Consider the following 13,600-nt stretch of genomic DNA (forward strand, 5'->3'; position numbering starts at 1 on the left):
CACACCTGGCACTTTGCTATTTTTAAAATTAAATTAATTTAATTTATTTTCAAGTAGAGAGAGAATGGGTGCACCAGGGCCTGTAGCCATTGCAAACCAACTCAAATGCATTTGCCACTTTATGTGGATACTAGAGAATCAAACCCAGGCCATTAGGCTTTGCAGGCAAGCACCTTAACTGCTGAACCATTTCTCCAGCCCCCATATATATATATATATATATATATATATATATATATATATATATATATATATTTTTTTTTTTTTTTTTTTTTTTTTTTTTGACATAGTGTCTCACTCTAGCCCAGGCTGACCTGGAATTCACTATGTAGTCTCAGGGTGGCCTCAAACTCACAGTAATCCTCCTACCTCTGTCTCCCGAGTGCTGAGATTAAAGGCGTGCATTACCATGCCTGGCTTTCCATCTTATTTTTGGAGACAGGATCTCTTGTTGAGCCTAAAACTCACCAATTCCACTAGACAAGTTAGCCTGCAATCTCTAGGGAAGCCTCCTATCTCTGCTTCCACAGTACTGGGATTACAGGTTCCAATCACTGGGCCTGGGTTTTATGTGGGTGGGTGCTGGGAATTAAAACTCAGTTCCTCCTCTTTATGAAACCACTGAGCCTTCTCCCCAGCCCACTGATGACCTTTTCTTTTGAGATGTGGTCTCATGTAGCCCAGGCTGGCCTTGAATGTGAACTTCTGATTTTGAGCTTCTACTACCCCTTCTAAGTGCTGGGATTACAGGCTACCATGTCTGGTTTATCTGGTGCTAGAAATTTAAACCCAGGCCTCCATGAATGTTAGGTAAGCACACTACCTACTGAGGTTCATCCCCAGCCCTTGTTGGCCCTTTTAGGACAAGGTATAAGGCTTGCTGAGGGTCCAGGTGTAAGGACTGTTGAGGGTTGCTTCTTCATTCCTGGCCCCTAGCTTCTCACCTGCCCCGTACACCCTCTCTGCTAACTGCCTACCTTGCGGCTACAGTCTGACCCTCCCTCAGACTGGCTCACTGTCCCACCATGGCGCTTGTGCATTCGGTACCACAGCAAACCAGAAACCCTGACATACCCATCCAGGGTTGCTCTAAGCCCAGGTTTGCAGTCAGCTAGACTTGGTCCCAGGTGGCTCAGAGGTCCCTCCTTCCTAAGGAACAGTTCAGGAAGCTGGAGTCTCTGCTGGGAATGGAAACTGGTACAGCCATTTTGGGAATCAATGTGGAGGTCTCTGACAGCTAAAAATAGATTTATACCACTCCTTGGCATATATCCTAGGGACTCTACACATTACTACAGAAATACTTGCACATCTATGCTACTCTGTTCACAATAGCTAGGAAATGGAACCAGCCTAGATGTCTATTAACTGATGAGCAGACAATTAAGATGTGGTACATTTATACAGTGGAGTACTATTCAACTATAAAAAAAATGAAATTATAAAATTTATAGGAAAAAGATTATGTTAACTGAGGTAATCCAGGCTCAAGAAGTCAAACACCACATGTTCTGTCTCATGTGTGGATCCTATCTTAAAATATTTGGATTTTTATGTGAGTTTGAGTAGTATTCAGTAATACAGGTCAGAAAGCTAGAAAGGGCCCATGAGGGAGGGAGAAGGCCTTAGGAGAGGATATAATAGACACATAAGTAGAAGGGGAAAACTACTACTATTGTCTGGCTAAATGGATATATTATGCCACTAAGCTGCCCTTTAAATCCTTATGCTTTTGCCTATATATTAATCATATTCTCATTTTTGGTTAGTGAAGCTTCTTTTCTCAGGTGATAGTGATTTCTAGGGAGGTTCAAAACTCATTTAAACGCTGAGAAGAAATGACTGTGGAGTGTTCAGCGCTGAGACATCTCTACCAAAGGACCACTGTGGAAGAGATGGTGCGTGGTAGAAAGGACGTAAGAACCAAAAGAAAGGGAGGAGTGCTTTGCAATACTGTCTTCCAGACACAAGTGGCCATGGTATTCATGACCTCATAGTAGAAGGTGCTACCTACACAAAACCTTGGCAATGGCAGGGAAAATTGATGGCACTAAAATAAAAGAGGCTAGAGAGTGAGACCCTACCTCCAAAAACCAAAACTAAAATAAAAATTTTAAAAAGTAAAAGAAGAGGGCTGGGGAAATGGCTTAGTGGTGGTGGTGGTTTGATTCAGGTGTCCCCCATAAACTTAGGTGCTCTGAATGCTAGGTTCCCAGCTGATGGATATTTGGGAATTAATCTCTCCTATAGGGAGTGTATTGTTGGGGGCAGGCTTATGGGCTTTATAGCCAGTTTCCCCATGCCAATGTTTGGCACACTCTCTTGTTGCTGTGGTCCACCTTATGTTGGCCAGGGGGTGATGTCCACCCTTTGCTCATGCCATTGTTTCCCCCTGCCATCATGGAGCTTCCCCTCGAGCCTGTAAGCCTAAATAAATCTTTTATTCCAGAAAACTGCTCTTGGTTGGGTGATTTCTACCAGCAGTGAGAACCAGATTGCAACAGTAAGGTGGTACCCAGGAGTGGGATTGCTGCTAGATGACTGACTATGTGGCTTTGGCCCTTTGGAGCTGATTTTCAAGAGGAATGTGGGAGGATTTGAAACCTTGGCCTAAGAGACACCTTGCAGTGCTGCAAGTACAGCTTGATGGACTATTCTGGTCTGAGCTGCAAGACCTGAATGCAGTAAGAACTATGGACTGTGAGGTTTGGCTTATGAGGGTGAGAAAGAGCTTTGCCTGGACTGGGCTAGCAGTTTGTGTGAGAAGCTTGCTCTTGTGCCCATGTCCTGAGAAGTTGTGCAGGGTTGCTTTGCGTAGAAATGAACTGGTGTGAACACAGGGATATGGCACAGAAAGAAAAATCTTTGGGTGAACTGTTGCCCGTTCAGCTGCAAGTGAGAGATTACAACTTTTGAGACTGGGCTAGCTGACCTGTGAGGGGGCAACAAGAAGAATGTCGACTCTTTTGAAGGGACCTGAGTGCTCAAGGAGTGTCCTGTTCTTCAAAGTCTGCTTTATTCCCCTCTGGATTAACAAATTGGCACCCTACCTGGTATCGTGGAGTATAAGAAATGCTGGAAAGAGGGTCATTGAGTTTGCAACACGGTCTTGTGTTTTGGAAATGGCCACGGGCAGTGTGAAGCAGGTTTGCTGGTTGCCTGCATAGAGACCCCATGGGGCCATGAGGATGAACCGTGGCTTGCAGTGGAGATGCCAGGACCATGAGATGGCTGCTGAGGAGCTGCCGGCCCAGATGAAGTTTCCCAGAACTGTGAGTAGCCTAACTGGAGGGGCGGAATTGGAATGCCAGAGACTTGTTGCTGGTTAGAATTATCGGACTTGAAGATTTGTCACTGGCTAGAGTTGCTGGACTTGAAGCTACAGAGTTCGATGTTTGCCTTGGTTGTTTTAAATCTTGCATTGGTTGAATGTTTCTTTGCTATGCCCAATGCCATCTTTTGCAGTGTGAATATTTATTCTGTGCCATTATGGTTTTTTTGAGGTTATTTTTTGGTATTACGGCTCAGTTAAAAGATCTTGAACTATGGGGATGTATGAACATCATTGGAATTGATAAAAACTATGGGGACTTTTAAAGTCAGACTGAATGCATTGTATTTTACATCATGTATGGATATCAGTTTATGGGGCCAGGGGCGGAATGTGGTGGTTTGATTCAGGTGTCCCCCATAAACTTAGGTGTTCTGAATGCTAGGTCCCCAGTTGATGGATATTTGGGAATTAATGCCTCCTGGAGGGAGTGAATTGTTGGGGGCGGGCTTATGGGCTTTATAGCCAGTTTCCCCATGCCAATGTTTGGCACAGTCTCCTGTTGCTGTGATCCACCTTATGTTGTCCAGGGAGTGATGTCCACCCTTTGCTCATGCCATTGTTTTCCCCTGACATCGTGGAGCTTCCCCTCGAGCCTGTAAGCCTAAATAAATCTTTTATTCCAGAAAACTGCTCTTGGTTGGGTGATTTCTACCAGCAGTGAGAACCGGACTGCAACAGTGGTTAAGGCGTTTGCCTGTGAAGCCTAAGGACCCTGGTTCAATTCCCAGTACCCATGTAAGCCAAATGCATAAGGGGCACATGTGTCTTGAGTTTGTTTGCAGGGCTGGAAGTTCTGGTCTGTCCATTTTCTTTCATTCTGCTTCTCCCCCCACCACACACAAATAAATAAATAAATAAGAGGGATGGAAAGAAGGAATTCAGTGGAGGGGCGATTTGGTAGGGTGAAGACGAAGATGGTGAGAAGGCTTATGATCATGTATATGCCTATTTCTTCAGAGGTTGTCAATAAAAAGTTAAAGTAGGGACTGGAGAAATGGCCCAGCAGTTAAGGTGCTTGCCTGTGATGCCCAGTGATCTGCGTTTAATTTCCTAGTGCCCACATAAAGCCAGATGCACAAAGTGGCGCATACATCTGGAGTTCATTTGCAGTGACTAAAGGCCCTCGTGCACATATTTTTTCTCTCTCTCTCTCCTCTTGCCAAAAACAAAAACAAAAACAAAAACAAAAACAAAACAAAAAAAAATGCCAAGTACACACCTTTAGTTCCAGCAGCACTCAGGAAGCAGAGGTAGGAGGATTGCTGTGAGTTTGAGGCCAGCCTAGTACTACAGTGTGGGTTCCAGGTCAGCTTAAGCTACAGTTGAGACCTTACCTTGAAAAACAAACATAAAAAGCTGGGCACGGTGGCACATGTCTTTAATCCTGGCACTTGAGATGCAGAGGTAGGAGGATAGCTGTGAGTTTGAGGCTACCCTGAGACTACATAGTGAATTCCAGGCCAGCCTGGGTTAGAGTGAGACTCTACCTCAAACAAAAAATTCTCTTGCTGTTGCCAACAAATGCCAGACTAGCTTTTTATGTGGTGGTTGAACTCCTGAAGACAAGTTTTGCAAGTGACTTTGACTTTGTTTTTTTGTTTTGTTTTTTTTTTTGTTTTTTGAGGTAGGGTCTCACCCTGGCCCAGGCTGACATGGAATTAACTATGGAGTCTCAGGGTGGCCTCCAACTCACGGCAATCCTCCTACCTTTGCCTCTGGAGTGCTGGGATTAAAGGCCTGCGCCTGGCTTCTGTTTGTGTTTATACATTTATTTGAGAGAGAGAATGTGCACGCCAGGGCCTTCAGCCACTGCAAACAAACTCCAGACGCATGTGCCACCTTGTGCAGCTGGTTTATGTGGGCACTGGGGAATCGAACTTGGGTCCTTTGGCTTTGCAGGCAAGTACCTTAACCACTAAGCCATCCCTCTGGCCCTGTTATTTATTTAACAGAGAGAATGAGTGAGCTCTCCAGAACCTCTTGCCTCTGCAAACTCCAGATGCATGTGCCACTTTGTGCAGCTGGCTTTATGTGGGTACTGGGGACCTGAACCCAGGCCTCCATGCTTCGCAAGCAAGTGCATTTAACTGTGGAGCCATCTCTCCAGCCCCCCGTTTGTTTTGTGATAGGATCTCACTCTAGCCCAGGCTGACCTCGAACTCAGGGTGACCCTCCTCCTCCCGTCCCCCGCCCCCCGTGCTGGTATTAAAAGCATGAACCACCATGCCTGGCTCTTTAACCACTTTGGGATGTATGGGTTGACTGCGCTGGCCTCGAACTTGCAGCGATCCTCCTGCCTCTGCCCTTGGGAGTGCTGGAACTAAAAGCATGCGTCACCACAGCCAGCTAGACAATCCCGGTTGGTTTTTGCCTTCACACTCCACTACTCTCTGGCTGACCTGGATTCCGCTCCGGCCGGGCAGAGTCACCAAACCGGACACATCCGCCGCAGCACCTGCCACCTACCTCCCTTTGGCGGGCTGGCTGGGGCCAGGGGCTGCTTGGGGGTGGGGGTGGGGGTCAGTCTGGATGTGGAGCGAAAATGCAGCGTGGGGGAGGCAAACCAAACCCCGGCGCCTCCGGCTACAAACCACTGGGCACCTTGGGAACGGGGTCGCGCACCGCGAGTTCAGTCCCGAGAGGCGGGAGCCGGGCGGAAGGACTTGGGAGCCGAGTCATCCCTAGGATTTAGAAGCCCTAGCCGCGGGGCGGGACGGGACGGGACGGGGCGGGTCCCCGGGGCGGGCGAGCACGTGCGCCCCCGAGCGCGTGAGCCTCAGCCGGCGGGCGGCCGGGACTACAAGTTCCAGGGTGCCCAGCGGCGCGCCCGGGCTTTTCTAGTTGCGCCGCCCGCCGGCTCGACTTGGTGCCGGTCGCTGAGGGCTGGCACGCGCCGCCGGGTCCCGGAGTAAATAAAGGAGAGTCTCCCCGAGCCGCGTAAATAGAGTCGAAGTGGGCGGGGAGCCGCCCGACGCCGCCTGCTCGCCCATGTCGCTGCCGAGCCAAGTGTCCGGCCGCCTGGCACAGCTGCGCGCGGCGGGCCGGCTTCTGGTCTCCCCGCGCTCCTGGCCCGGCCGGTCGGCGGGTGCCGCGCGGACCCGCAGCAGTGCTTGCGTGGCCCCGGCGGCGCTGACCGCGCAGGGTCCCCGCGCGTGGCCCCCTGCGGGAGTTGGGGCGTGGGGGGCGGCGGCGGCGGCAGTGGGGCGGAGAGCCGGGGTGCGCACCTGGGCCCCCCTGGCCATGGCGGCGAAGGTGGACCTGAGCACCTCCACCGACTGGAAGGAGGCGAAATGTAAGTGTGAGCGCGGGGCGGGGGCGGCCCACGTGGGCCTCCCTGATGGACAGCACCCCCACGAGCAGCCTCTTCCACTCCGGAGACCCGGGGACCTCCTCAGCCCACAGCCACGCCCCGCTCCCATTCCGCTTCACCCTCCGGGTTACGTCTAACCCGGGCACCGGAGCGAGGAAGGCGGCCCTACGTCAGGAATGGCCCCCACAGTATCCCCACTGGTCGAGGCTAGGCGACCTGCTACTTTCCTCCGTGTGCCGGAGGGAGACAGACCCAGAACCAGAGCCCACTCTCCCAAGGTCACACGGCGCGAGTGCAAAGGCCAAGTTAGCACTTGGCCCGGTATGGAAGACACTCTAGGTGACACTTGGGGCCGAGTAGCAGAGAACGGGCTGAGGGTAACAACAGGTTGGCACCCACCTCGCCTGATCAGATAGATCTTCAGAGTGGCACCCCAGCTCAGGTGGACCTTCCCTGGACGTTTGTCCTGGTACCCTATTGCCCTCATCCCCTGCTTCTGGCCCCTTGCCATCAGTCTGTCTGCCTCATTTATGGGGAGCAGAGGTTACAGCTGTGGGGAGGAGGCAGGGAGGGAGTGTTGTTTTGGGTAAACCCTCCCTGTCTGCCCTCCCACCCCCAAAATCAAAGTTCTTCCTCTGCTGGTCAGGCATGCCGGGAAGTGCCACAGGTCCCTGGATTGGGAGGGAATGCCATGTGCAGAGCCCCAAATAGCTCTGTTTGGCCTCTCAGCTGCTGCCGCCCTTCAGGGCTTGCCTCTTCCCCCACCCCCCTCATCATTCCAGGGGGGTGGATCCCGGTTCAAAAGTGCTGGGAAGGCACCTCATTGGCTAGGCTGTTGGTGGGTGTGACCACGGGGCTGAGCAGCCGTATGCAAGACCAGGTTGAGGGTGTATGCAAGGTGGCAGTCTTGTGGCTGGTGACAGTAATGTAGAAGTGAGAATGATTCGTTCCAGTCATTTAAATTGTTTGCTTTGGGATCCTAAAGCACCTGATGTTCCCTTCTGACCAGACAACCTGCCAAATCCTCCTCAGCCCCCTTGTCCCAGAACACCCAGGCAGGGTGGCAGGGGTGGGCGCTATCTAACCAGAAGAGGGAGTCACTGTCCCCAAAAGGTGCCCTGCCTTGCTACTCTGTCAGAGAACAGCACCCCAGGGTGGTGATATATAGGTGGGGCAGCAGCTGCGACTGTTCTAGGGTCAGCTGTAATTTCTAGATTCCAGCCTCTCCAGCCCTCCACCAGTGCCCTCTTGGTAACCCTGAAAACAGTCTAACCTGGGGAGTTCACCAGCCACCAGCCGCTATGCTGTCTCGGGGGTTTCTTTTTCTTCTGCAGGGAGGTGGGATTTGACTCACTCAGTATGATCCCCCCCACACAGGTGGTTTTTCGTGGTAGGATTGAACTGGAATTCACTATGTAGTCTCAGGCTGGCCTCGAACTCTGCCTCCCAAATGCTGGGATTAAAGGTATGTGCCACCACACCCAGCTACTCAGCATACTTTTACTGAGGGCCTGTATGGGGCCAGTGTTGTGGTGCTCTGGACTCAGCCGTGAGTGGGACACACTTGTAAGTAGTTACTTTTCTCATTGTTCTGACAAAAGCAACTAAGGGAGGAAGGGTTTATTTTGGCTCATAGCAAAGCCATAGTGGCAGAAGCCTGAGCTGGATGATCACATTGTGTCCTCAGTCGGGAGGTCTTGAGAGAATGCTGGTGCTTTGCTTGCTTTCTCATAGAGTGGCGCTGCCCCCATTTAGAGTGGGTCTCCTCACCTCAGTTAACCCAGTCTAGAAACTCTCACAGATGTGCTCAGAGGTTTGTCTCCTGGGTCAGTCTAGATCCTGTCAATGAAGATTAGCCATCATAGGCCTGCCCTGAGTTGCTTGCACTATGGAGCAGTGTCTCAGGACAGCTGGCTGAAGTCTAAGGAGAAGGAGCAGGGTAAGGAAGGGCAACAGAGTTAGCATGGGAGCCTCTCACTGCCATCAATTCTAGTCCCCTCGGCCTAGAATCCCAGTGACACCAGCACTCAAATGTGCCCTCCCACGGCAGCTGTAATGGTGATTGGTGGCCAAGTTACCTAGTGCTGAGCAACAGGTTATCCTACGCCTTTGTGACTTGGGACCTAGGTTGTGCTACGCTGAATCTCTGAGTACAGGAATGTAGGGTAGCTTAGCTCAGCTGGAAGCCAGTGCCTCTGGCCCTGAGTCCCCAGGAGGTGGAGCCAACAGAAAGTTGTATCATCATTCATGGGGCTCACCTGGGGCTCAGGGACCTGGCCTCCTCATGTGGGGCCTACTTAGGGAGAGCTGCTTGAATGAGCTCAGGTCAGGGCACTTGCATCTCCGAGAGCATGGGACCCATGGGTAGAAGGCTCAGAACCAAAGTGGAAGCCACAGGAACCTTTTGTGGCCTAGCCTTCAAGATGCCATATTGCCCTTTCTGCTTTATTCAGTCACACAGAGTGTGGCCCAGGGAAGGAAATTAGATTCCATTTTTTTTTTTTTCCAGGGCTGGGCATGGAACCCAGGGCCTTACCCTGAGGGACAAGTGGCTACCACTGTGCCACACACCCTCCATGGTTCCAGCACAGACACTTTCACTTTTTTTTTTTTTACTTTTCAAAATTATTTTATTTTGTTTATTTATTTGAGAGAGAGAAAGAGGAAGATGGGGGGGGGGGTCTGGCGAGATGGCTTAGCACTTGCTTACAGAACCGAAGGACCCTGATTTGATTCCCTAGGACCCCCAGAGCCTCTTGTGGCTGCAAATGAATAGCCAGATGCATAAGGTGGCACATACTTCTGGAGTTTGTTTGCAGCCACTGAAGGCTCTGGTGGAGTCATTCTCTCTCTCTGCCTCTTTCTCTAATAAATAAATGAATCTATTTTATTTACTTATTTATTAGAGAGAGAGAGAGAGAGAGAGAGAATATGCTCACCAGGGCCACTAGCCACACTGCAAACAAACTCCAGATGCATGCGCCACCATGTGCATCTGGCTTATGTGGGACCTGGAGAATCAAACCTGGGTCCTTATGCTTCTCAGGCATGCCGCCTTAACCACTAAGCCATCTCTCCAGCCCTTAATTTTTTATTTATTTATTTTTTTAAAGAATGTTGCATGCATTTAATCCCAGCACTTGGAAAGCAGGAGGATTGCCGTGAGTTTGAGGCCTCCCCGAGACTACATAGTGAATTCCACATCAGCCTGAGCTAGAGTGAGACCCTACCTTGAAAACCCAAATAATAATAATAATAGTAATAATAATAAAATAAATAAAATATTTAAAAGAGAGAGGGAGAGAGAATGGGTACACAGGGCCTCTAGGCACCGCAAACAAACTCCAGACATATGTGCCATCTGGCTTTACTTGGGTACTGGGGAATCAAACCTGGGTCCTTTGACTTTGTAGGCAAGCACCTTAACCACTAAGCCATCTCTCCAGCCCTTATTTATTTATTTATTTGCAAGCATAGAGAGACAAAACAGACAGACAGACAGACAGAATGGGTGCACTAGGGTCTTCAGCTATTGCGAACGAACTCAAACTCTAGATACACGTACCACTTTGTGTATCAGGCTTTATATGGGTACTGGGGAATTGAACTCAGGTCATTAGGCTCTTCAGGCAAGCGCTTTAACTGCTGAGCCATCTCTCTAGACCAGGCTTCACCTTTTGAAGAGTCACTTGAGTTAGGTCAACAGGGCTGGTTGGCTAATGGTCCCTGATAACCTCTACACTCATTTTCTTACATAGGGCCAAGCCTGGGGAGATAAATCAATGATTAAAAGTGCTTGTTTTCAAAGCCTGCTGGTTTGATTTCTTAGCATCCACATAAAACCAGATGCAAAAGTAGCAGAAGCATTTGGCATTCATTTGCAGTGGCAAGAGATCTTGCTATGTATGTGCATACACAAATAAATAAATAGGTAAATAAATAAATAGTTTTTAAAAACACCCCAAGGTCTTCTCTGCTGCACAGACTGACCCAGAACCCACTGTGTGGTCCATTTGTGTATATTCTGACAATTTATGCTGCTGCTGCTACTTTATGGTTTTTCAAGGTAGGGTCTCATTCTAGCTCAGGCAGACCTGGGATTCACTATGTAGTCTCAGGGTGGCCTCAAACTCATGGTGATCCTCCTACCGCTGCCTCCCAAGTGCTGGGATTAAAAGTGTGCACCACCACGCCCGGCTCTACAGGCATTTAAAAAATATTTATTTATTTGTGTGTGAGAGAGAAAATGGGCACATTAGGGCCTCTAGCCACTACAAAAAAAACTCCAGACGCATGTGCCACCCTGTGAATCTGGTTCAAGTGGGTACTGGGGAATTGAACCTGGGTCCTTATGCTTCACAGGTGTTGCGATCAGGTTGGCATTGCTATCAGAAATTACCTGACCAAGAATAGCTTTGGGGAAAAAAAATAAAAGGTTTATTTTGGCTTACAGACTGGAGGGGAAGCTCTGTGATGGCAGGGAAAATGATGACAGAGGGTGGACATTACCTCCTGACCAACATAAGGTGGACAATAGCAACAGGAGAGTGTGTCAAACACTAGCATGGGGAAACTGGCTATAACACCCACACTCCATCCAGCAAACCTGCTTCACACTGCTCATGGCCATTTCCAAAACACAAGACTGCCTTACAAGCTCAATGGCCCTCTCTTTCCTGCGTTTCTTATACTCCACAATACCAGGTAGGGTGCCAATTTATTAATCCAGGGGGGAATAAAGCAGACTTTGAAGAACAGGATGCTCCTTGAGCACTCAGGCTCCTTCAAAAGAGTCTACATTCTTCCTGTTGCCCCAGTGCAGGTCAGCTGGCCTAATCTCAATAGTTGTAATTTCTCAATTATAGCTGAATGGGCAGCAGTTCACCCAAAGATTTCGTTTCTTCTGTGCGATATCCCTCTGCCCAGACCAGTCTGTTTCTATGCAAAGCAACCCTGCACAAGTTCTCAGGACACAGACATAACAGCAAGCCTCTCACAAACTGCTTCTAGGCCAGTCCAGACAAAGTTCCTTTCCACCCTCATAAGCCAAACTTCACAGTCCATAGTTCTTACTGCATTCAGGTCTTGCAACTCTGACCAAATAGTCCATCAAGCTGTACTTACAGCACTGCAAGGCATCTCTTAGGCCAAGGTTTCAAATCCTTCCACATTCCTCTTGAAAATCAGCTCCAAAAGGCCAAAGCCACACAGTCAGGTGTTTAGCAGCAATGCCACTCTCAGTACCAACATTACTGTTGTAGTCAGGTTTGCAATGCTGGTAGAAATCACCTGACCAAGAGTAGCTTTTGGGGAAAAAAGGATTTATTTTGGCTTACAGACTCAAGGAGAAGCTCCTTGATGGCAGGGAAAATATTGACATGAGCAGAAGGTAGACATCATCCCCTGGCCAACATAAGGTGGGCAAATAGCAACAGGAGTATATGCCAAACACTGGCATGGGGAAACTGGCTACAATACCCATAAGCCTGCCCCCAACAACACACTGCTTCCAGGAGATGTTAATTCCCAAATCTCCCATCATCTGCGAACCTAGAACATCTAAGTTTATGGAGGCACCTGAATCAAACCACCACAGCTGGTAAGTGCCTTAACCACTAAGCTATCTCTCCAGCCCAGCTGGGTATTTTTTGTTTGTTTGTTTGTTTGTTTTTGAGGCAAGTCCAACAGACTTAAAAAAATCTGTATTATTTATTTATTTGAGAGAGAGGAAGAAAAAGAGAGAATGGGCATGCCAGGGCCTCCAGCCACTGCAAATGAACTCCAGGTGCATGTGTCCTCTGTGCATCTGGCTTACGTGGGTCCTGGGGAACTAAACTGAGATCCTTAGGCTTCACAGGCAAATGTTTAAGCCATTTCCCCAGTCTCCCCACCGTTGTTTTTTTTTTTTTTAATTTATTTATTTATTTATTTTTTGTTGTTTTTTTTTTAAGAGAGAGAGAGAATTGGCAAACCAGGGCCTTCAGCCACTGCAGTTGGACTCCAGGCATGCGCGCCATCTGTGCACCTGTGTGACCTTGTGTGCTTGTGTCACCTTGTGCATCTGGCTTTTGTGAGACCTGGAGAGTCACACATGGGTCCTTAGGCTCTACAGACAAGCACCTTAACCGCCAAGCCATCTCTCCAGCCCCAGCCTGGCATTTTTAACGATGCTAAGTTTTATGTGGTGCTGGGAATCAAACCCAGGTTTTATGCATGCTAGGCAGGTACATTACTAATTGAGCTTCATACCAGATCTGTTTTCCCCCTCTTTTTTTTTTTGAGGCTAGAGTGGGTTTCACTGACCTGGAACTTACTCTGTAGTCCCAGGCTGATCTTGACCTCAGGGCAGTGGGCAATCCCCTACTTCTCTATCCCATGTGCTGAGGGCTAAAGGCATGCACTGGGCATGGTGGCACACACCTTTAATCCCAGCACTTGGCATGCAGGATAGATGGATCATTGTGAGTTTGAGGCCATCCTGAAACCACATAGTGAATTCCAGGTCAGCCTGGGCTAGAGTGAGACCCTACCTCAAACCCCACCCCCCAAAAGAAAGGCATATGCTACAACATATGGCTCTTTTAAAAAAATTTTTTGTTTTATATTTATTTATTTACTTAAGAGTGACAGAGAGAGAAAGAGGGAGAGAGAGAGAAGGAGAGAATGAGTGCACCAGGGCCTCTAGCCACTGCAAACAAACCCCAGATGCATATGCCCCTTGTGCATTTGGCTAACGTGAGTCCTGGGGAATTGAGCCTAGAACCGGGGTCCTTAGGCTTCACAAGCAAGTGCTTAACCACTAAGCCATCTCTCCAGCCCAATGGCTTTTTTTGTTTGTTTGTTTGTTTTTGTTTTTGTTTTTCGAGGTAGATTTTCACTCTAGTACAGGCTGACCTGGAATTCACTCTAGTCTCAGGGTAGCCTTGAACTCACAGCAATCCTCCTACTTCTGCCTC

At 49.0% G+C, this 13,600-nt stretch overlaps 1 protein-coding gene across 4 annotated transcripts in view; it reads left to right on the plus strand.

Annotated features, from left to right (window-relative positions):
- Positions 1–6,186: 6,186 nt before the first annotated feature.
- The window catches only part of Macrod1 (mono-ADP ribosylhydrolase 1), a 181,800-nt gene continuing 174,386 nt past the window's right edge, over positions 6,187–13,600 (plus strand). For 2 of the 4 annotated variants that reach the window (XM_045153885.1, XM_045153877.1), the window contains exon 1: positions 6,187–6,626. In XM_045153885.1, coding sequence (XP_045009820.1) covers positions 6,323–6,626 — 304 coding nt within the window. In that variant the 5' untranslated portion in view covers positions 6,187–6,322. The remainder of the gene's footprint in view (positions 6,627–13,600) is intronic. The other 2 variants (XM_045153889.1, XM_045153894.1) reach the window with 2 other exon arrangements.

Source organism: Jaculus jaculus, chromosome 1, assembly GCF_020740685.1.
Source record: "Jaculus jaculus isolate mJacJac1 chromosome 1, mJacJac1.mat.Y.cur, whole genome shotgun sequence".
NCBI lineage: Eukaryota > Metazoa > Chordata > Mammalia > Rodentia > Dipodidae > Jaculus > Jaculus jaculus.